General features: G+C 42.6%; 1 protein-coding gene and 1 pseudogene across 5 annotated transcripts in view; both read right to left on the reverse strand.

Annotated features, from left to right (window-relative positions):
* The window catches only part of USP3 (ubiquitin specific peptidase 3), a 112,573-nt gene that overhangs the window by 54,032 nt on the left and 34,518 nt on the right, over positions 1-24,023 (reverse strand). For 3 of the 4 annotated variants that reach the window (XM_080659775.1, XM_080659776.1, XM_080659777.1), the window contains exons 2-3: positions 23,635-23,695; positions 17,801-17,932 (exon numbers count right to left, since the gene is read on the reverse strand). In XM_080659775.1, the coding sequence (XP_080515901.1) occupies positions 17,801-17,932; positions 23,635-23,695 (193 nt within the window). Of the gene's footprint in view, positions 1-11,960; positions 12,051-17,800; positions 17,933-23,634; positions 23,696-24,023 lie in introns of those variants that run through there. The other variant, XM_080659778.1, reaches the window with a different exon arrangement.
* On the reverse strand, positions 6,867-8,246 carry LOC308245549 (SWI/SNF-related matrix-associated actin-dependent regulator of chromatin subfamily D member 2-like; annotated as a pseudogene). Its single transcript has one exon. The product of its transcript is annotated as an SWI/SNF-related matrix-associated actin-dependent regulator of chromatin subfamily D member 2-like (transcript).

The following is a 24,023-nucleotide window of genomic DNA, read 5'->3' on the forward strand; positions in this document are numbered from 1 at the left end:
AGAAAGAGAGGCAAGTGCTGATCAACAGCTGCCATGGAGGCTGCGGATCAGACCCTGCTTCTCTCTCCGGACCTCTCTCTGGGCCTGATCTGCAGCCTCCCCGGCAGTCAGTGCTGGGTCGCCGTGGCTGCAAGACTGACTTACGGTGTTTGGTTGAGCCTTCAGTTGTTTTGGATGTTACGGACATTGGCTCTTTATATATATAGATAACATACAGATACAGAAGAAGAAAAACATCCAAGTTGATATTCTAGTAGCTTCATCTATTTCAAGACAAGAAAAGTTAAAATCCAAAAATCTATTTTAGAAAAGCAAGCTTATTTTTAAATTCTCCATTAAATTCTTGTGTATTGCCATCAAATAGGCCAATTTTAGGAAAGTAGGAGAATACCTGCAGAGAATACTCATATCCTTTGTTAAAAGCAGAAAAGTATCAGTTTTTATGCTTTCAGACCACTTCTGTTAAAGGGTTTATTTTTAAATTTCAAAAAAAATGTCTTTAAATAAAACTCTTCCTGTTCTCTAATCTGTACATACTGAAGGCTTGTTTCCAAAGAGTTTATAATGATAATCAACAAAAAATTTTCTCCTTATTTTTAATCACAACTACCTTAGAAAATGATTTAGTATTAACTTAAGCACACTAGGTAAGAGCTTTATTTTCATTAGTTTTTATTAAAACTGCTAATGTTACAGGTGTTTAAAATGTGAAATATACGTGTGTTTTTTTAGACAAATGGATCGATTCATATCATTTCATAATATTTCTTTGTTTGGAGTTAAGACATTACCCTGCCAGGAAGAAAAAAAATCTATAGAAATTTTGTCTTAATACTCCTTTTATACTTTGGCATTCTCAGAAATTCAGCTATTGTTGATAAGGATCAATTTGACAAGACTAAATCAGATGTCAAAAATTATTCAGTATTTTAAATCAATTAACTCAATTTAATAAGATATCAAAGTTCCTAATTTTTTTATTGAAGTTTTATATATGTCTCCTTTTTCCCGATTGACACCCCCAGACACTCCCACCCCGAGGGCAAGACCCTATCACCCCAGTGTCTGTGTCCATTGGTTATGCTAATATGCATGCATACAAGTCCTTTGGTTGATCTCTAAACCCTCCCACCACCGCCATTTGTATCTGGATCTATTTTTGTTTACGTTGATCATTATATCCCACATATGAGTGAGATCATGTGATATTTATCTTTCTCCGACTGGCTTATTTCACTTAGCATAATGTTCTCCAGTTCCATCCATGCTGTTGCAAATGGTAAAAGTTCCTTCTTTTTTTATAGCAGCATAGTATTCCATTGTGTAGATGTACCACTGTTTTTTAAGCCACTCACATACTGATGGGCACTTAGGCTGTTTCCAAATCTTAACTATTGTAAATTGTGTTGCTATGAACATAGAGGTGCATATATCCTTTCTGATTGGTGTTTCTAGTTTCTTGGGATATAGTCCTATAAGTGGGATTACTGTATCAAGGGAGTTCCGGAGGAAACTCCATACTGTCTTCCACAGTGGCTGCACCAGTCTGCATTCCCACCAGCAGTGTTCAAGGGTTCTTTTTTCTCCACATCCTCACCAGCATTTGTTGTTGATGACAGCCATTCTAACAAGTGTGAGATGGTATCTCATTGTTTTGATTTGCATCTCTCAAATTAGTGACTTTGAGCATGTTTTCATGTCTCTCGGCCTTCTGTATGTCTTCTTTCGAAAAGTGTCTATTTAGGTCCTTTGCCCATTTTTTTAAAATTAGTTTATCTTCCTTTTGTTAAGTTGTAGGAGTTCTCAGTAAATTTTGGAGATGAAACCCTTATCTGAAGTAGCATTGGGAAATATGTTCTCCCATGTAGTGGGCTTTCTTATTTTGTTGATGGTTTCTTTTGCTGTGCAGAAGCTTTTTATTTTGATGTAGTCCCATTTGTTTATTTTCTTCTTAGTCTCCATTGCCCTAGGAGCTGTATCAGTAAAAATACTGCTATGACATATGTCTGATATTTTGCTGCCTATGGAGTCATCTAAGATTTTTATGGTTTCCCATCTTACATTTAAGTACTTTAGCCATTTTGAGTTTGTTTTTATGTATGGTTTAAGTTGGTGATCTAGTTTCACTTTTTTTTGTATGTATCTGACCAAACTTCCCAACACCATTTACTGAAGAGACTCTTTTTAAAAAATATATATTTTATTGATTTTTTTACAGAGAGGAAGGGAGAGGGATAGAGAGTTTGAAACATCGATGAGAGTGAAACATCAATCAGCTGCCTCCTGCACACCCCCTCCTGGGGATGTGCCTGCAACCAAGGTACATGCCCTTGACCGGAATCGAACCTGTAACCCTTCAGTTCGCAGGACGACGCTCTATCTACTGAGTCAAACCAGTTAGGGTGAAGAAACTGTCTTGACTCCATTGTATGCTCTTGCCTCCTCTGTCAAATATTAATTGAGCATAATGGCTTGGGTCATTTCCTGGGATCTCTGTTCTGTTCCATTGGTCTATTATATGTCTGTTCTTGTGCCAATACCAGGCAGTTTTGAGAACCGTGGCTTGGTATTATAGCTGGATATCTGCTATTGTGATCCCTGCAACTTTGTTATTCTTTCTCATGATTACTGTGGCTATTTTGGGGTCTATTTTTATTCTAGATGAATTGTTGGAGTTTGTTCTAGGTCTTTGAAATATGCCACTGGTATTTTAATGGGGATTGCACTGAAACTGCAGATTGCTTTGGTTAGTATGAACATTTTAATGATGTTGATTCTACCAATCCATGAACGTGGTATGTTCTTCCATTTGTTTATGTCTTCCTCTATCTCTTTTTTCAATGTCCTGTAGTTTTCCAAGTACAGGTCTTTTACCTCCTTAATTACGTTTATTCCTAGGTACCAATTTTTTTGGTGCAATGGTAAATGGGATTGTTTTTTTAGTTTCTCTTTCTGTGAGTTCATTATTGGTGTATAAAAAGGCCATAGGTTTATGGGTGTTAATTTTGTATCCTGCTACATTGCTGAATTCATTTATTAAGTCTGGTAGTTTTTTGATGGAGTCTTTGCGGTTTCCTATGTACAGTATCATGTCCTCTGTGAATAAGGGCAATTTTACTTCTTTTCCAATTTGGATGCCTTTTATTTCTTCTTCTTGTCTGATGACTATAGCTAGCACTTCCAGTACTTCATCAAACAGGAGTAGTGAAAGTGGGCATCCATGTCTTGTTCCCGTTCTTAGGGGAAATGGATTTAGTTTTTGCCCATTGAGTATGATGTTGGCTGTAGGTTTGTCATATAAGGCTTTTATTATGTTGAGGTATGATCCCTCTAATCCCACTTTGCTGAGAGTTTTTATCAAGAACGGGTGTTGGATTTTGTCAAATGCTTTTTCTGCAATGATTGATATGATTATGTGATTTTTGTCTATTTTTTTATGCAATGTATCACATTTATTGATTTGTGGGTATTATACCAACCTTGCATGCCCAGAATAAATCCTGCTTGGTCATGGTGTATGATCTTTCTAACGTAATGCTGGATCTGAGCTGTTAGAATTTTGTTGAGAATTTCAGCATCTATGTTCATCAAGAATATTGGCCTATAGTTCTCTTTTTTTGTGTGTGTGTGGTGTCTTTATCTGGTTTTGGAATTAGGGTAATGCTGGCTTCATAGAAAGAGCTTGGAAGTGTGCCTTCCTCTTGAATTTTTTGGAATAGTCTGAAGAGGACAGGTATTATTTCTTCTTTGAATGCTTGGTAGAACTCCCCTGTAAAGCCATCCAGACCAGGGCTTTTGTTTGCTGAAAGATTTTTGATTATTGCTTTAATTTCTTTAGTTATTGGCCTGTTCAGGTTTTTTTATTCTTCCTGATTGAGTTTTGGGAGCTTGTATTTTTCTAATATGTCCATTTCGTCTAGGTTGTCCAGTTTATTGGAATAGAGTTCTTCAAAGTATCCTCTCTAATAAAAGAGGGGATATGTTAATTGACTCTCACGCTGTCGCAAAGATGGCGGCGCCCACAGCCAATAAGGAGGGAATATGCTAATTGACTGCCCCGCCCTCAAATATGGTGGCACCACAGCCACAAGATGGCCGGCAGGGGAGGGCAGTTGTGGGCCATCAGGGGAGGGCAGTTGGGGGTGATCGAGCTGGCAGAGGAGCAGTTAGGCGTCGATCAGGCTGGCAATCAGAAGCGATTAGGGGCAATCAGGCAGGCAGGCAGGCAGGCAGGCAGGCAAGTGGTTGGGAGCCAGTAGTCCCGGATTGTGAGAGGGATGTCCGACTGCTGGTTTAGGCCCAATCCCTGTGGGCCTAAACCAGCAGTCTGACATCCCCCAAGGGGTCCCAGGTTGGAGAGGGTGTAGGCTGGGCTGAGGGACACCCCCCCTCAGTGCACGAATTTCATGCACTGGGCCTCTAAGGTTTTTCATAATCCTTTGTATTTCTGTGGGATCAGTTGTTACTTCACCTCTTTCATTTCTGATTTTGTTTATTTAGGTCCTTTCTCTTTGCTTCTTGGTGAGCCTGCCTAGAGGTTCATCAATCTTATTTATCCTTTCAAAGAACCAGCTCTTGGTTTTGCTGATCTTTTGTATTTTTATTTTTTTTTGGTCTCTATGTCGTTTATTTTCACTCTGATCTTTATTATTTCCTTCCTTCTGCTTACGCTGGGCTTTCCTTGCTGCTCTGTAACTCTTTGAGTTAGTATGGTTAAATAATTTATTACCATTTTTTCTTAAGTTTTTTTTTTTGGTTTTTTTTTTGAGGTAGGCCTGTAGAGCTATGAAATTCCCCCCCTTTTTTAATATCAAACCCACAAAATTATTGCAAATCCTATGGTAAATAAATCATGTTATACGATAAAGACATGTTTACTTTCCAGAGAACAGTGGAGCATATGAACTAATTCTTTATTGTTTATTAATCCTCACCTGAGGATATTTTTTCCATGGATTTTTTTTTGAGAGAGTGAAAGGGAGGGGGAGAGATAGAAACATCAATGTGAGAGAGACACATCTACTGGCTGCCTCCCACACACGCCCTGACCAGGGGCAGGGAGGGAAACTGCAACACAGGTAATGCCCTTGACCAGAATTGAACCCACAACCCTTCAGTCCATGGGTTATGCTCTAACCAATGAGTCAAACTGGCTAGAGCTGAACTAATTCTTATATACTTACTAGAGGTCCAGTGCACAAATTCATGTACAGGTGGTGGGGTCCCTCAGCGTGGCCTGCAGGGATTGGGCCGAAACCGGCAGTCCAACACTGCCTGCCGCTCCCGCCCATCCTGGCCCTGCTGTGCCTGCTGCGGACTTGTGCCCAATCAGTCCTGATCGGGAGAGGCTTGCGCCACTACAGCGGGCAGGTGGTCGCCAGCCATGAGCCCTGCATCTGGCGCCTGTCCCGAGGGGAGTTGTGGGGGAGGGGCCAGGACACGATCGGCCCTCTGGGCAGGTGGTGGGATGCCCTTGCCAGCCCAGGACCAGGATCCATCCCACTGACGTTTGTGCCGGTTATCGGGAGCCACTTTTATATCATTTCTTCCTTGCAGAGTGTCTAGGGAGGGGAAGGGGCCGCGGTGCCACAGGCCAACTTCCAGGAGGCCAGCAGCACTGTCAGGATCATGCCAGCAGTGCTGGTCCATCAGTGCCTGGCCCGTTCTCCAGAGACTGGACCTGCAGGACTACTGAGGGAGTGAGTGGCTGCTGCTGGGCTGGTGGGCTGCTGAGCTGCTGGGACAGATCAGTCAGCTGAGCAGCACTCCCACTGTGAGAGTGCATCGACCACCAGGGGGCAGCTCCTGTGCTGAGCATCTGCCTCCTGGTGGTCAGTTCACAGCATAGCGACCGGTCAACCAGTTATTCGGCTGTACGGTCGCTTAATCTTTTATATATATATACTACTGGGATGTTTTTCATGAGTGAAAAAAACCATAGTATATCATGGCTAAAGGAGAACTTAAGAGAACATCTAGTCCAGTATTTTTTGGGGGAGTGGGGAGCACCCCAATAAACAAGGATTTATTTGGAAATTTCCAAACCTGCCTAAAGTGGCACTTTCCAAGCCCTAGGCCTACCTTCCTTAACAAGTTCTCCCCACCTCCCCCTGCCCTCCACCAAGCAAGCACACCCATACCTCAGGCCATGCCAGAGAACTTGAGTGTCCCCTTCCACTAGGAGGCTTTATAGCCCTGGACCCAAGAGCTAGGGTGGTAGCCCTCTGGCATCCCAGGAGATGATGGCGGCCAGAGCCGCTGGCATAGATTGAAGCAATAAAATAAAGGAGGAGGCACTAAATAGGACTCCCTAAAAACCCCAACTTATCCCCTGCACAAAACAGTGGGTCCTGCATAGGAGAACCTGCTCCCCAAATAATATAAATACTCAAAGGAAAAGAAAAAACCAGCAACAAGGCTGGGCTAGTAGGAATGGCAAAGAACTTTGGTTTACAAAGGCTAGGAAGACTGTTAAAGTTGTGTCCCTCTTCCTTGCCCAGCTCCCCAGAGCCAGCCACGGTAGAAGCCCTAGAAGGGAGTCTGTAAACAAGCAAAGCCAGGGGCCTTTGGTTTTGAAATCTATCAGTTATAATGTCAAAGCAAGCCCTCCAGTAGTCCTACCTGGGCCTGCGTGCAGGGGGCAGAGGCATACGTTGTGAACCCAACTGAAGCCAACACATCAAGTAAGTAATAAGGCTTTGGGGGACAAGCAACAAGAAATTCTACCACTACATTTATGAAACTAAAGCTGGGAAGTAGAAGGTGACAGGAGATACCCCTCACTCACTTTATCCTGTGCCTGTGTCTTGCAGCCTCAGATGATGGTCCCTTCCAGGCTGAGAAGGGAGGGAGGGATCCCTGTTCAGTTAGGTCAGGCGAATTCCTAGCACCTGTTCCAGTTCCTGCCTTGGCTGCTACATCTTGACAAAGATATGCCTTCATACTGCTTCCTGGGTCCAGGGCTGGTTGGTAGAAAGCATCTCATCTCTCAGGGTTCCCAATCACATCAGAGATGATCTTGAGGTCTTGGTGCTGGGAACGGCTGGATGCAATCTGGGGGGTCAGTGCTAAAGCTGAGCATGAAATCCCTCTGGGTCTTCAGCTGGTTGATGGACTCAATGGTCTCATGGATTTTGATATCAAGGGAGGCAATCTCCTACTGATTGGTGGTAGAGGCCAGAAAATTGCTCATCTGAGCCTTGAGTGGGTTGTCCACCTCCAATGGCATAAGAAGCTGTCTTCTTCTGGTTAGGGTCCAACCTAAGGATATGGTTGATAACAATGGGTTCTGGGTGCTGCAGCAACCCAGCCAGCTTCATGGGAATCTCGGAGAAACAGTCGACCACAGCTGAGATCTGGCAGAAGTAATGGTAGGAGTTGATGTACCCATGCTCATGCTCCTCCTGTAGCTGGTGGTGTTTGATATAAAGCCACAGGGGCTGCACTCCCAGCAGCCTTGCCAGCAGGGGTCCAACTTGTACTGAGGAGGCTGATGATCCAAATGAGCAAGAGGGTACACTTGACATTGAGATCTCCAGGCCATTTCACCTGGAAGCCATCTATCTGCTGGATGGTGGGCATCCAATGCCTCTCCAATAGGTGGTTGTCAGGTCAGTACAGTTCCTTATCTAGCTCAATGACGAGGCTCTTAAAGAATGAAGAGAACTTCCTCTTCTGTTTGCTAGGATCATCCAGGAGTTTTTTCTCCGCTCAGAGTTCCCAGGAAGCCACCTTGTCCCCTGCTGGGGTTCCCTACAGTTCCTGCACTGTCACCTTCTGCCTTGCTAGGATTGAACATATTGGAAATACAGATCCGCAGCTTTCGTTTTCACGGCAGAGGCTTTTTGTTGGTCTGGTCCAGCTTCCACTCAAAAGTCAAAAGACCCATGTATACCTGAGACTCTGGGACAAGCTCCCAAATTTGCTGAGGCAGAAACTTATCTGCCATCTTCCTCCTCTTTAACCTGCAGTGCTGGCAGGCATTGGGCTGGGCCTGAGGCACAAGCAGAAATTTTCGGAATGGGTCCATCATGGTAGGTGGCATGCCAGATGGAAGTGGAGTAGCTATGCCAAATGGGGAACCCGCAAGGGGTTCCACCTGCAAGCCAGCCATGGACATCCAGTTCCCTGGTGACATGCCAGGCCACTGGTACTGCACTACAGGGCCTGCAGAGCCCATGGGGTGGAAAGCAGCAGCCCCACGTGTCCCTCATACCTCCAGCTGGCCCTGTCCTCCTGAGCACTGGTCCTGGGTTGATTTGCATAATACTAACTCTTATTCTAGACACAAAGTAACAGATATAAAACCACCCATACTCATTACTTTGGTTTAACAGTAAGCATGATTCATTATTCTGAAAAATGGTAAATAAAGAAGCAGAGTCAGCATTTACCCTCTTTTTTTTTTTTTTTTAATTTCAGAGAGGAAGGGAGAGGGAGAGAGAGATAGAAACATCAATGATGAGAGCGAACCACCAATAGGCCGCCTATTGGGGACTGAGCCAGCAACGCGGGCATGTGCCCCTAACCGGAATCAAACCCGGGACCCTTCAGTCTGCAGGCCTACACTATCCATTGAGCAACTGGCTAGGGCTACCCTGCTATTTCTATACGAACTATACCTCAGGGTAGCCAAATAGATGCAAGAATAAAAGATTCTAAACTTGAGAGGTTTCTTTATTTTTTTCCCAGCAAAACAAAATAACATATGAGTTTATTTTTCTTACAAATAAAGTAACATGTTTTTCTTAAAAACAAAAAACAAGAACACCATATTTTAACTAGGTAACACCTATTTTGTCAGAATGTAATTTGTTGCTAACCCACCTTACTTAAAAAAAAAATCTTCATAGTTTAAAGTATTACATATATTCCTCCTTTCCCCCCATTGACCCCTTCTAGCCTGCCCCACCACCTAATATTTTTATATAAGAGGAATATTCATCAATAAGCATTAGCTCAGCAAGTACAGAGACTTTAAGGCGTGGCTCAGGGGTTGAGCATCGACCTATGAACCAAGAGGTCATGGTTCAATTCCCCGATCAGGGCACATGCCCAGGTTGGGGGCCCAACCCCCATGTGGGGCACACAGGAGGCAGCCAAACAATGAATGACTCTCTCCCATCATCAATACCTCTTTCCCTCCCTCCCTCTCTCTCTCTCCCCTCCTCTCTGAAATCAATAAAAATATATTAAACAAACAAAAAAGAATGGCATCTCTTCCTAGTGAGTCAAATCTCAGAAATGCAAAAGACTCTCTAAACAACCATGGTCTTAGGTATGAAAACACAGAGAATGATAGGCTGCCTTCTTTCTCTTTATGTCATCAAGCCTGATAAAGAAAAGACCTGGTCAACAGCATTAAGTAAAAATGATGACTTAATAAGGTAATGATTCATTCATTAATAAATATTAATAAACACATTCTAATAAACTTGGCTAATTGTTATTGAAATATTTTACATTCTTTTTCATTTGTGAGAAAAGCAATTTTGTAAATGTTTTTAATTCCTCTATATACTACATTTGGCTAAAAAAAATTCTCAATACTGTATTTTCTAACTTACAAATATTCTAAAACCAGATAGAAAAATTGGGGGAGAGCCAATATACCTAAATCAAAGATAAAAGCAAATATTGCCTCAACTTTTTGACCTCAAATCACCGAATAAGAGAGACTCCTCTGAACTGTATGTTCAACTTGGCAAATGGAGTCACTGCAGTTAGCTACAAAGCAAAACCAGCAGAGTGGGTATACAGGTGGCTATTAATGGGCAAACAGTGGTTTGTCCCACAGTCTCTGAGAAACTGAGAGCCCCTGACAGTTACTAGGCCAACAGAGTAGTGATTACAGAGGTTGACAGATAAAAAATTCCAACAAGTTTTATCTATGATAATTATACTGGCAACTTACTGAATATATATATTTTAAATTTAAATGTTTGATTATGGGAAAGTTAAAATATATATAAAAATAGAACACTATAATGAATCCCATGTACCATCAATGAGTTTCAATAATTAGCCAATCATGTTTCATCTATACCTTCTACCCACTTACTAGTGCCCATATTATTCTGAAACAAGTTTTAGATCATATCATTTCACCTATAAATATCTCAATACTAGTGGCCAGGTTCACAGATTCGTGCACATTGAAAGGAAATTAATTAGAAGAAATATTTTAATATCGCTATTCATCCTCTCTCTATAATACAAGTGTCAGAGATGAAAGAAAATTAATAAAATGTACATGAAAATCCTATCTAATAAAAGAGTATTATGCAAATTGACCGTACCTTCGCTATACCCACAAGCCACGCCCACCAGCCAATCAGGAGTGAGTATGCAAATTAACCCAACCAAGATGGCTGCAGCCACAGAGAGAGCAGGAGGGAGGCTTGGGTTTCCCCAGCGATGGAGGAAGCCAAGTTTTCCACACACCCTGGCCGGCCCAGGCCTCCACTCCAGGCTACAAAGTTTCAATTATAGAAGATAAATAAATCCCAACAGAAATGGCGGCAGCCACGGAGCTGGAGAGAGCAGGAGGCTAGGGTTGCCCGCAGCGATGGAGGAAGCCAAGCTTCTGCAGCCCTGGACTGCTTTGGCCTCCGCTTAAGGCTACAAAGTTTCAATTATAGAAGATAAATAAATCCCAACAGAAATGGCTGCCACCACAGAGCGAGCAGAAGGCTTGGCTCCGCTCCAGGCTACAAAGTTTCAATTGTAGAAGATAAGTAAATCCCAGATACCAGGGCCTCCGCTTGGGTCGCCGGGGGGCCTGGCCGGCCTGCAAACCACCACAGGCCCCTCGCCCAGGCCACCCCATGCCCCAAGGGAACCCCCACCCTGATCCAGGACACCTTCAGGGCAAACCAGCTGGCCCCCACCCATGCACCAGACCTCTATCCTATCTAATAAAAGAGTAATAAGCAGATTGACCATCACTCCAACACACAAGATCCTGCCCCCATGTGGACACAGATGGTCACCACAAGATGGCCACCACACGATGGCCAGCAGGGGAGGGCAGTTGGGAGGGACCAGGCCTACAAAAGGGAGGGCAGTTGTGGGCAATCAGGCCAGCAGGCAGGGCAGTTGGGAGGGACCAGGCCTGCTGGGGACGGAAGTTAGGGGTGACTAGGCCGGCAGAGGAGGGAAGTTGGGGGTGACAGGGCCTGCAGGGAAGGGCAGATGGGGAGGACCCAGGCCTGCAGTGGAGAGCAGTTGGGGGGTACCAGGCCTGCAGGGGAGGGCAGTTAGGGGTGACCAGGCCTGCAGGGGAGGGCAGTTAGGGGCAAACAGGCTGGCAGGGGAGCAGTTAGGCATCAATCAGGCTGGCAGGGGAGTGGTTAGGGGGTGATCAGGCTGGCAGGCAGAAGCGGTTAGGGGCAATCAGGAAGGCAGGCAGGCGAGCAGTTGGGAGCCAGCAGTCCTGGATTGTGAGAGGGATGTCCGACTGCCCGTTTAGGCCCGATCCCCAGGCCTAAATGGGCAGTCGGACATCCCTCGAGGGGTCCCAGATTGGAGAGGGTGCAGGCTGGGCTGAAGGACACCCCCCCCGTGCATGAATTTCATGCACCTGGCCTCTAGTAAAATATAAATTCATTAACAAACAATAACAACATGATATAACAACGAAGACATATGAAAACAACAAAAAGATGATGTAAAAGCAAAACATGATATAAAAACAACTGATAAAAACAATGATAAATTGATTAAACTTAGAATATCTCCCTGTATACCATATTAAGAGTAAAAACACTTTCAGAGTGCTTGACTAATTTCCCTTGTGATAAAGAATTTACAACTTTAATGTCACACCCCTTCGAACTCGAGAAAAAGCAACATATAACTCCATTTCATCGGAGAAATTTAGGGATAGGCAAAATTGACATGTAACACCACATGTGTTACATTCCACCACAACTGTGTTTGATAATTGCATCCTCATTTACCTCATTTTCGCTATGAAGGCAGTTCCTACCAGTATTGGTAGTACTTGTCGATGACTGTTCTTCATACATTTTCTGTCGACGACGCCGGCTTCTTTCGGCTTCAGAGGTATGTTGTGCCAATCGTTGTTCTTCAGACATATTCTTTTGGCTTCAGAGGTACATTGTGCCAATCGTTGTTCTTCAGACATATTATGTCGCAGAGGTACGTTGTGCCAATCATTGTTCTTCAGACATATTCTGTCGACGACGCCAGCTTCTTTCGGCTGCAGAGGTACGTTGTGCCAATCGTTCTTCAGACATATTCTGTCGACACCACTTTCTTTCTGCATTGTCATCAGCAATTAGTCTGACAAGAGTCCTCTGTGTACCATCACTGTTCTGTGCCCCACTGTGCTTAACAACAGAAGCACAGAGAGCGATGGGCACTGGAGCTGAGACTGGCTGCTGGCTCTCAGAAACTGTAGTAGTTTCATCCACTGAATTATAATCTTCAACTACAGAATCCTCAATGACATCATTGATTTTCTGCCATGGCTCCAGCTCCCCCTCCTCACATTCCATAAACAGGGCCATGTCCACCATGCTTCGGTGGTCGCTGCCGGTAGTCTGACCCAGAGAAGGAGCCAGAGAAGGCGCCCAGTCGCCTTAAAGGAACCTTATGTTTAAATGGTAAACACCGCTGAAGTTTTACTCTTCAGCACAGCCCAGTAAGAGTTGCCAAAGAGCAATGAGGTACTGTTGGTGTGAACCTGATAATAACCAAATAGTCCATTTACTTCCTAAACCTCCACACAACTTTCCGTTACCATTTCCGGTTCTTCCAAAGTATTGGGCTTCTCTGGGTCCCGGATAGTTCAAATCAAATCATGAACCTCTAGCGCTTTCTCTTCCATGATCCGGGGCTGCCGGTCAGCTCCCCGCTCAAAGAGGCCCGAGAGTCACAGGACCCTGCTCAGCGTCCAGGAGAGCAGCCCCGACACCTGCTTCATCCTCACGCTCCGCCATCCCTGGCGACTGTCCCACCCGAGCCGCCGTCTTTCAGCGGCCGGCCTCGCGATTTATCAACTTCCTGGTCTTCAAACGGGCCAAGACCAACCTAAAAGTGTCCAGGGGAGCAGGGAATGGGCCTAAAGTTCTAATTTTAATCTGCTCCTGTTTGATACAATAATTCACACCACATACAGTTCCATTTGTATTGACTAAAGGAGAGAAGTTGGGGTGGGAAGAAAAAAATATTACTTAGCAAATAATAGAAGTGAACACGAGCCCTTGTGTGAAAATCTTGGTAAGATGCTCATTGCTATTGAAAGCTTCACTTACCTCTAGCTCAGTTAACGTGACCTATCAAAGGAGTGGGTTTGTGTCAAATCAAAATTATTCCTTTTGGTATTTCTTTCCCTCTTTTCAAATAGTGACCATTTTATGTTGTTCCATTTGGTTAATATTTGCCTCTTCCAGACGCCCTGTTTTATATCAGAAATGAAGGGAGCTGCTCTGCAAGGGTCTCCCTCTTGGAAGGTAAATGAAATGGCTCACATATGCCTGATTTAGGTCTTCTTCGGGAATAGTGTTCTGTGGCCCAAGATGATCAGAGGGCACAGTATTACAGATTTGGTATAAACCTGCCCATTCTGGGGAGATAGTAACAAAATTCAGTCTTTCCAATATATACTGCCTTTTCTGTAACAGACACTGAGTACTGTGGAAGATACAAAATTCTGACATATGGTTCCTGCAGTCCCCAAGGACATTTTCAAATATCTAACACACAGTAGGAAATTACAAGTATCCCAAGCACTATGAGTTTAGGAGAAGTTACATCCAGCTACAGTTGGAGCTGGAAGGCGGGAATAGGGTCAGTTCAGTGACAGTGTCATAAAGGGTATGTAAAGATAGGACAAGGCAGGGACATTAGAAAGGAAAGGATAGAGAAATTGTACACCTCAGAGCATGTTTCACTTCTTTAAAGCATACAGCAGATGGAAAAGAAGTTTTACCATTAGCTAAAGTCAAAATATTTTGACTACAAGCATAATAATTATTAATCAAATAGGTTACACCTAATACATCAATATTTTACCTCTAAACAAAATCATTCCGTCTAACCACAAGAAATTTATGTACAATGAAAACTTACAAATGGGAGTGGAATTACCAAAATGCCCTGGAAAATAATACTTATACACATACCCCATACAGAAAAAATAAATATTTTTGTTTCCTAATCATAGTGAGGTGTGGGGAAAATGTTCATTTAAACTCCAGCTTCATCAATGTACAGCTATCACAGAATCCTTCTAGGCCATCAATGTAATCATAATACAGGATGAATCCCTGGCATTTTGTTCTAAAACGCACAAATGAAACGGTAATGTGCCCAGCTGCAGCTCCCTTTCTGAATTTCAGAAGCTCTGGGTGTCGCACACATGCAGCTCTGTATCACTTCACACAAAAGACTGGCAACTGGCCAAGAAGTTTCTGTGTGGTATATATTCCCCAAGGTTTAAGAACTGCCATTTAATTACAATTCAGCCATAAAATGACAGGTACTTTTAGGACATTATCCCAATATAAAACAAATTCAATTCAAATTTATTTAATAAAGTTATTCCTCCAAATTGCAATATATAAAGACAGTAAAGTATATAACCTATATTTTTTAAAAGACCTATGATTATAATTCCATTCCATTATGATAATCTATAATAATAAAAGCATAACATGCTAGTTAGATCGGACAGCTGAACGACCTTCTGGACATCATTCCAGACATCCTTCCGGACGAAGCTGCTGCAGCAGGGGCCAAGGCAGAGGGGGTTAGGGGTGATCAGGCAGGCAGGCGAGCAGTTAGGGGTGATCAGGCAGGCAGGCAGAGTGGTTAGGGGCGATCAGGCAGGCGAGCAGTTAGGAGCCAGCAGTCCCGGATTGCAAGAGGGTGCAGGCCAAGCTGAGGGACACACACTCCCCCCTCCCTGAGCATAAATTTTATGCACCGGGCCTCTAGTTCTAAGATAATTCTTAAAATTTCCTCAGATTACTATCCTATCTAATAAAAGAGTAATATGCAAATTAACCCTCACTCCGCTACACCCACCAGCCACGTCCACCAGCCACGCTCACCAGCCAATCAGAGCGAATATGCAAATAAACCCAACAAGATGGCTACGGCCACAGAGAGCAGGAGGGAGGCTTGGGTTTCCCTGGCAATGGAGGAAGCCAAGCTTTCCGCCTGCCCTTGCCGGCCTAGGCCTCCACTCAAGGCTACAAAGTTTCAATGATAGAAGATACATAAACCCAAACAGAAATGGTGGCAGCCACAGAGCTGGAAAGAGCAGGAGGCTAGGGTTGCCCCGATGATGGAGGAAGCCAAGCTTTCCGCTCACCCTGGCCGCTCACCCTGGCCGGCCCAGGCCTCCGCTTAAGGCTACAAAGTTTCAATTATAGAAGATACATAAATCCCCCCAAAAAAGGCTGCAGCCACAGAGCAAGCAGAAGGCTTGGCTCCACTCCAGGCTACAAAGTTTCAATTGTAGAAGATAAATATACCCCAGATACCAGGGCCTCCGCTTGGGTCACCAGGGGGCGTGGCCGGCCTGCAAACCACCACAGGCCCCTCACCAGGCCGCCCCACACCCCAAGGGAACCCCCACCCTGATCTGGGACATCCTTCAGGGCAAACCAGCTAGCCCCCACCCATGCACCAGGCCTCTATCCTATCTAATAAAAGAGTAATATGCAGTTTGACCATCACTCCAACACATAAGATGGCTGCCCCCATGTGGTCAAAGATCCTGGCCCCATGTGGACACAAGATGGCCACCACAAGATGGCCAGCAAGGGAGGGCAGTTGGGAGGGACCAGGCCTGCAAGGGAGGGCAGTTGGGGGCGATCAAGCCTACAGGGGAGGGCAGTTAGGGGTGACCAAGCTGGCAGTGGAGAGCAGTTGGGGGCGACCAGGCTGGCAGGGGAGCAGTTAGGCATCAATCAGGCTGGCAGGAGAGTGGTTAGGGGTGATCAGGCTGGCAGGCAGAAGCAGTTAGGAGCAATCAGGAAGGTATGCAGGCGAGCAGTTGGGAGCCAGCAGTCCTGGATTGTGAGAGGGATATCCGACTGCCATTTAGGCCGATCCCACTGGGATCGGGCCTAAACGGTCAGTCGGACATCCCTCGAGGGGTCCCAGATTGGAGAGGGTGCAGGCTTTGCTGAGGGACACACACACCCCTGTGCACGAATTTCATGCACCAGGCCTCTAGTTTCCTTATAATCTTACCAACAGCAAGAAAGCCCACCACACACAGAGATTTAACTGTATTTGTAAACTTTTCCATAAGCAGTTCATGCACATTGCTAACTAAAAATCAAGATGAATGAATGTTTTAACATCTGGTACATGTAGGTTGATATGACCAAAAATAATGAATGTGAGATAGATACCTCAAGAATGATCTTATTTTCTGCTGTCTTACAAACCTACAGAAATGCACAGTTCTATCAATTAGGTAGCTACATAATTCTAGTATGTAAGTTTCCTGAGGGAAAGGGGGTAAAAATAAAGAAAACACCTTCAATAGCTTGGCTAATACTTAACTTTCGTAGAAAGGAGTATTTTACAAGAGCAAATAACAATAAACTGAGCACTAGCCTTTGTGTGAAAAGCTTGGGGAGATTTTCATCTTTATTGAAATCTTCATCTACCTCTAGCTTCTCTTTCTCCCATCTCTGGACATCTTCCACACTTAGGATCACTGATATATTAGTGATCTGAATGACTGAACCTTAAGATGTTATATTCAACAATCACAATTTAATAATGTTAAGCTTGTCAAAATTTAAGACTTAGGAAGCCAACTGACCTTTTTTTCCTCCTTTTGATGGACACCTTTCTACAATACAACTATCAACTAAAGATGATGCAGAAAGGATTAGCACACAACTTCAGTAGAAAGTGTGAATTGAACATATTTAAAGTTTAAATTTCCACCCTGCCTACTACCATTTCATATGATAGTCAAGGGCTGTACGGGAAAAACAAACACACACAAAAACCTTCCAAAGAAATCCTTTAACTGGCCTTTCCCACTTCAGTGTCAAAAGCCTTTTGAATTAACTGATTAAAACAATTGTTCATCATAATTTTCTAGTCAAGGAAAGAAATTTGCTTCACACCAAAGTTAAAATTGCAAAATACACTGACTTTCTAAGGATATAGATTGTTAAACATCACTGTAATCTAAATAACTTAGATCTAAGTAGTTCTAAAAAGAGATACTTAACTTTACTGTCCTTTATATGAAAATCTCCTAAAGGATTTGATATTTTTAAAAATAGCTACACATGAAATTTCTGACATTCATCTGCAGAGGAGTAGGAGAATGGAGCTATTCTGGGAGAGGGGACATTGTCACAGTAGTTTTTTATACAAAGAAATTAATTTTTAGGGATTATGTAACAAAATGTTACCTTGCACCATAGAAACATGGTTTTGTATCATATTTTTCAATTAAAAACAAAACAAGAAAAAAAGGAATTGTAATGAACAACAAAGAAATAGATATTTTTCATTTTCCTAAAGATTACTGGTATAGACAAGGAACATAAGGTGGGTAACAAGAGGGGGCCAGGAAGTTGAAAGGAACAATGCAAAGTAAAAGCTAAGGGAATAGGATAGGCATTCCTGATGGCTCCAGGCCCATGAGTGAATCTTAACAGAACTAAAAGGAGGTGTTGGCAGTAGCAACTGGCTTAGAGATTGGTGAGGAAGTAAGGGGAACGAGGAAATGAAAAAACACTTGCACACTCATAGAAAGAAATATCATTTCCAGGAAAATATTAATACTTACCAGTATGTACTGTAGCTACTACAATCCATACACACTGTGTGCTGGGCTTTATCTTGTTTTTCTGATTTCTTATGGTTGGTTAAGGGTACTTGTGCATCTTCATAATGCTTCTTTGCATGACCATTCACATACCTTACAAAAACCAAATGAAAAAATATTTTAATTTAAATATTGCTTTGGAAGTTAAAGTAGTAGGAGATGATAAAATTAGATGGTAAACAAACCAGAATAAAGAATTCCTCCTTATAAGAGCATTCAATCATTTAGTTATTTATTAAGTTGAATACTTAAAATATGCTCCTTTTTCTGCAATCAAATATGACAATCAACTTTTAATTTACAGCACATATAAGGCAATCAAAGGTTGACTATAGTCATAAATATTTTGTAACACTTTCCAACTCAGATTTAGTAAATCACTGTATTATAGAAAGCAGAATGAAACATTTTGAAATAAGTGTTCATATGCACCCAAATTCATCTACACTTTCACCTAGATACTGTACAGTGCTGTAACTAACCACAACTGCGAAGACCCTTATAAAACAAAACTTCCCAGTACCTGAAAAAGCAGCCAATTTGTAGAAGGCAAGGCCTAACTGAAAACTCTGAACCGTCAAAACAAATGTTGGTTAAATGGTACCAAAATAAACATACTCAGAGTTAAGGTGACATTTTTTGTCATGAGACACCTTAATTGTACCAGGAGCAACACGTACCTTGTGGTAAGTAGGAAAGATCAACTTCAAGCCCAGCCTCTCCACCCCACAAAGCTGGAAGTGACAAAGGCACTACTAATCTCAACTCAAAATTTGTTCACATTGTTTTCCCATTTTTTCATTGAAGTAAACATAACCAACATTTGTATGAGTCCTCTGTCCGCAAAAGTGGACTAAAATGAATTTTTAAATAAAATAATGGTTAAGAGTATAAACTCAAAAACTAGACTGCCTGAGTTCAAAAGTAGGCTTTGTCCACATGCTGCCCATGTGAGTTTGGGTAAGTCATTTAACCTCTCTGTACTTATGTTTCTCATCTGTAAGATGGAGGTAACAGTGTTCAGGATCTCATACACCAAGCATGTCAAGCTCATGGCCCACAATGAATATTTTTGCGGCCCAGCCAATATAACGGTATGTAAGAAATGTTTTAATAAAAATTTCGTAACTTAATTTTTACAATATCCTGTTATGCATAATCCTATCTAATAAAGAGGGAATATGCTAATTAACCATCACTCCGTCACAAAGATGGCTGCACCCACAGCTGAGGCCAAGTTCCCATAAGGAGCCTTAACAAGCAATCAGCAGGGACCTGAGGCTATGCCCTCCCCCGGCCCCCGTGGGGCTTGACAGGGGACTTCAGGCCACACCCCCCACCCAGCAGGGCTTGATGGGGGACCTCAAGCTGCGCTTCCTATCCTGGTGCTGGGCTAGGGGACCTCAGGCTGCTCCCCCCGCCCCAGTGCCAGGCCGGGGGACCTCAGGCCACACCTCCCACCTGGCAGGGCTTGACAGGGGACCTCAACATGCACCCTCATTGCTGGGTCAGGGGAACTCAGGCCCTGGGCGGGGGACCTGAGGCTGCACCCCCCTGCCAATGGGGCTTGACAGGGGACCTGAGGCTGTTCCCCCCTCCCGGTGCCAGGCCGGGGGACCTGAGGCTGCACGCCCCCCTCCCCCCCCCCCCGCCTTGCGGGGCTTGACGGGATCTCAGGCCATGTCCCACACCTGACAGGGCTTGACGGGGGACCTCAAGGCACGCCCCCCCATCCTGGTCTGGGCTGGGGGACCTCAGGCCATGCTCCACATCCTGGCGCCGGGCCAGGGGACCTAAGGCTACGTTCCCTGCCCTGCGGGGCTTGACAAGGATGGCACTAGCCAGGTCTGGATCTATCCCAATGAGGGGCGGGGAGGCCGGCCGGGTCTGGGTCTCATGCGATTTTGAGGTGCATGTGGGTGGGCGGGAACTTGACTCTGGGTCCTGTGGTGTGCCCCAGACTCTGACAGGAGGAAGGTTTTCATATACATTTTACTAATTTTCTTTCATTTCTGACACTATTATAGAGAAAGGGCAAATAGCAATATTAAATTATTTCCTCTATTTAATCCCCTTTTAATGTGCACGAATTTCATGCACCGGGCTACTAGTTATTAATAACGAACTATAATGTTCACTAATGACTGATTACTATAATCGTGTTGCATTCATTTCCCTTACGCGCCTTATATGCAGGCGCACCATTTCTCTCCACTAATACTAGCAGCAAATATTTTAGCAGCTGATTGCCACGTCAGTAGTCTTGTACTGACTTGTTTCGTGTGCGCAACAGGAAATATTTTGCTTTCGGAAAACAAGAAAAATAGGTTAATTTGCGTTATGCTTGTTAATTTGTGCAGTTATTCAGTGTCTGGTAAGTTAGTGTTAAAAAAATTATTTTTTATTAAAATGTTCTATTTTTTTATGTTAACAATTACTCATTTATTTCAGCCCTTAGTATTCAGCATGTCTCTATCAAAATAAACCTGTTCCTACGAAAATTGAAGCTTTTGTTTTTTTGTGTCCCACATAAACTTAAATCTCATTTGGCCCGTGTTAGCCTTTGAGTGTGACATGCTTGTCATACACTGTTAAGTGATTAAATAATACATGGCTCACAATGCATGCATGAATAAGTGAGTATTAGTAATTATTTTATTCATGTTTTCCTTTATATGCTTAACTACTATTTATTCAGAATCCAAACAGCGTAACTGTTTAAAAAGTGGTAATATTAAGCACATACTTTGAGATGACATATTGCACAGGTCAAGAAACAGCCAATATTTAATTAAAAAGGTAAACACCAAGGTGTAATACAGGCTTAATAACTAATCAGCTCAAATTCTAATGTTTATATATATTTATTCTGTGCCATGAAAAGAATAGTATTTATGAGTACCTTTGAAATCAAAGAAAAGGTAATACTAAACAATAATAATAAAGGCATTACTACTTGAAGTCTTTGAAAACTGATTATCTGTACATTGTACACACGGTTCATCTAGCCACCACACTGTGGTCTCCAAACAGACTAGAGGCCCGGTGCACGCATTTGTGCACCAGTGGGGTCCCTCGGCCTGGCCTGTGGGACAGACCTGAAACAGGGTCTCCGACATCCCCTGAGGGGTCCCAGATTGCGAGAGGGCGCAGGCCAGGCCGAGGGACCCCACTGGTGCATGATCAGGGCTGGGGAGGGACTCAGGAGGTTGGCCAGCCAGGGAGGGACCACAGGAGGGCTCCAGGGCATGTCCATTCCGTCTCGCTCAGTCCCAAACGGCCAGACCCCAGCAGCAAGTTAATCTACTGGTCAGAGCGTCTGCCCCTGGTGGTCAGAGCATGTCATAGCGAGAGGCTGAGCGGCCTTAGCATATCATTGGCATATTACGCTTTGATGGGTTGAATGGCTGGCTGGTTGACCGGACACTTAGCATATTAGGCTTTTATTATATAGTATGTTTAAATGATTAGTGTAAATGTCAGTGATAAAGTAAGAAGTGTATTACTGCCAGTATTAAGATTGGCAATGTTTTGGCTAATACTCAAATACATCAGTCAGTTGTTAACAGTTTTGTATAAAAAAATGGCTAATATAAAAATAAGTATTTCCCTCAACCAGTTTTAGATTTTAACTAGGCAATTTGGTCTAAAAAGGAAAATGTCAATATATGTCACACATTTCTAACAACAAGCACAAAATTTTTTTAGATAACTTAAATGGCATGGTGTTATGAATACCAATAAATATATAACTCAAATATGCTGATAAACTATGTTTCCTAGTTGAAAAAATATTCAATTTTAGACTTCCCTACAGACAAGTGGTCTAAAATTACTAAAATCAGAATCCGTGGCAATCAACACATAATAAAAGGGAATTAACCAATCAGCTATGTAAAATGAAAATCCAAATGCAGGCTACTCTCATCTGTTTAATCTACTTAATCATATTTTTCTGAAACTATATAAAATGTTTAAATTTAAGATTGCTTGCAAGTGGAAACAGACTACCTGCATAGTCTAGAAAATTTTCAATTTATTTTCTCAAAACCTGCTTAAAGAATTGTTTATTGCTTGCTATTAAGAACATTAATATCTCCAATTTTTTAGTTTGTCTGGTCTTCTTGTTGGCATATGACCTTCAAGATTTAAGTTGTAGAGCACTATGAGACAACTGGAGAACAGAACTATATAAATTTTATTGCATTATAATTCTCACCTCTCAAAATCTAGGAGAGGAATCTGTCTCTTCAAGTGCAGAATTTAAGTGCTTGTACATTTCTTCTGTTTTAAAAAAGTGTTATCTGTACAAAGTATTTTCAGGTTCCCCAAATCCTAGAGATTTCAAAACCACAACAGCCAAAATTAAGAAAGATATGCAGTTAACATTTTCCAAAGGTACTCTTAAGTGTACATGGAAAAAAAATACTAAATTTCAGGGCTCAAAATGTAAAAAATCAAAAGTTAACTGAACAAAGATGCTCTCTTCATGCAATGAGGGTTTTAAAATAACAATGGGGAAACAGTCCTAATAAATATGATAAAGATTTCAGTCTGTGTGACTTAGTATAATTTCCCATCCCCTGCTGCTAAGCTTTTAACTCTGAAGCAAATTCAAAGTGGATTTTTTTAAGCTACAAGAACAATAGATATAAATGTGCTACTGCCAGGCTAAAAGAACACAAAGGTTGATATTTATTTGAGTTTGTGTCAAAAGAAAAGAGTTACTCAAGTATTTCAGTAACATCATTTTAAAACCAAGAACTGGGAGGAAACTCAGGCTTGAACCGGGATGGGGTGGGGGTGGGGAATTAGGTCCCTGGAAAACAAAAATATCTTAATGTAACAATGAAACATTTGATACATCTTAGAAATTAACTATGAACTCCACAGTGAGAACATTTTCAAGAAAATTCCTTTAGCTGTAAATATTTGTGTTGCTTTTCCTTTTTTTTTTTCTTCTTCAGAAGAATTATGTAATACCTGGAATTTGAATCAAAAGTCAGTAAATTAGGTGGAGATGGGGTAGGTAATAGGTAAAACAAGCTAGGCCATGTGCTGATGATTGTTGAAGCTGGGTGATGAAAATATGGGGTTCAATTATACTCTCTCTCTACTTTTGTGTATGTTTAAATTCACCCTAATAAAAGGTTTAAAAAACAACCATGAGGTAAACTTTTATTAAAATACTAGAGGATCGGTGCACAAAATTAGTGCACGGGTAGGGTCCTTAGGCCTGGCCAGCGATCAGGGTGGATCAGGGCCTTCCAGCTGCCAGCTGGGGCCTCCCTTCCCCAGATGCCAGCTGGGGCCTACCTTCCCCATCTGTTGGCTGCCAGCCGGGGCCTCCCTTCCCTGGCTGCCAACTGCTGGCTGGGGCCTTCCTTCCTTCCTTCTGCGCCACCCTCTGGTGGTCAACATATGTCATAGCGAGCGATCAGTCTCCCAGTCGAACTCCCGTGGGGACAATTTGCATATTAGGCTTTTATATATATAGATTTCAAAGTTCCCATATATCATCTTTTCAATCAAATATTACTAGGTTTAGGTTATCTTGATCATCAAATGAATTCTGAGTATCAATATAAAGGGTTCCCCCCGCTAGATTTTCCTTAGTTGTACCACTGGGGAAAAAAACCCCAACAGATTCTATGGGGACAGATAAACTCTACAGAGAATTACACATTATGATTAAGCAATGGTGATAAATCCAAATCAATAAACCATTAACATGAAGCTTAAAGGCAAACTGAAAAATGCAAGTAGGGAAGCCAAGTAATAAGTATGTCACCTACCTTCCACAGTGGACACTTGAACAAGTCAAACAGACCCATGGGCTTTTGTTGGATCGGCACACTAATAAAAAGAAAAATACACAATATACCAATTGTACATGTTAATTTTCAATTTCTCCCCTAATCTGTAATGTCATACCCTATGATTCAGTTGTGAATTCCATGGCAGCATAGGTGTACTGAGCTCACAGATCCCTGCCCTGTGAGAGCACTGACACAGAGACAGCCTAATTACTTCTACTGAGAAGAATGTAAATGCACATACTCAGCAGTTGCTCATTTTAATTGTTGACTCAAATAGTTTAATTACTAAATACATATTTACTTTTTTCCTTTATTACTTATTTCTTTTACCAGTCTCTGACAAAATTGATAGTCTATTTTCTCAT

This window comes from Plecotus auritus, assembly GCF_963455305.1.
Source record: "Plecotus auritus genome assembly, chromosome: 1".
Lineage (NCBI taxonomy): Eukaryota > Metazoa > Chordata > Mammalia > Chiroptera > Vespertilionidae > Plecotus > Plecotus auritus.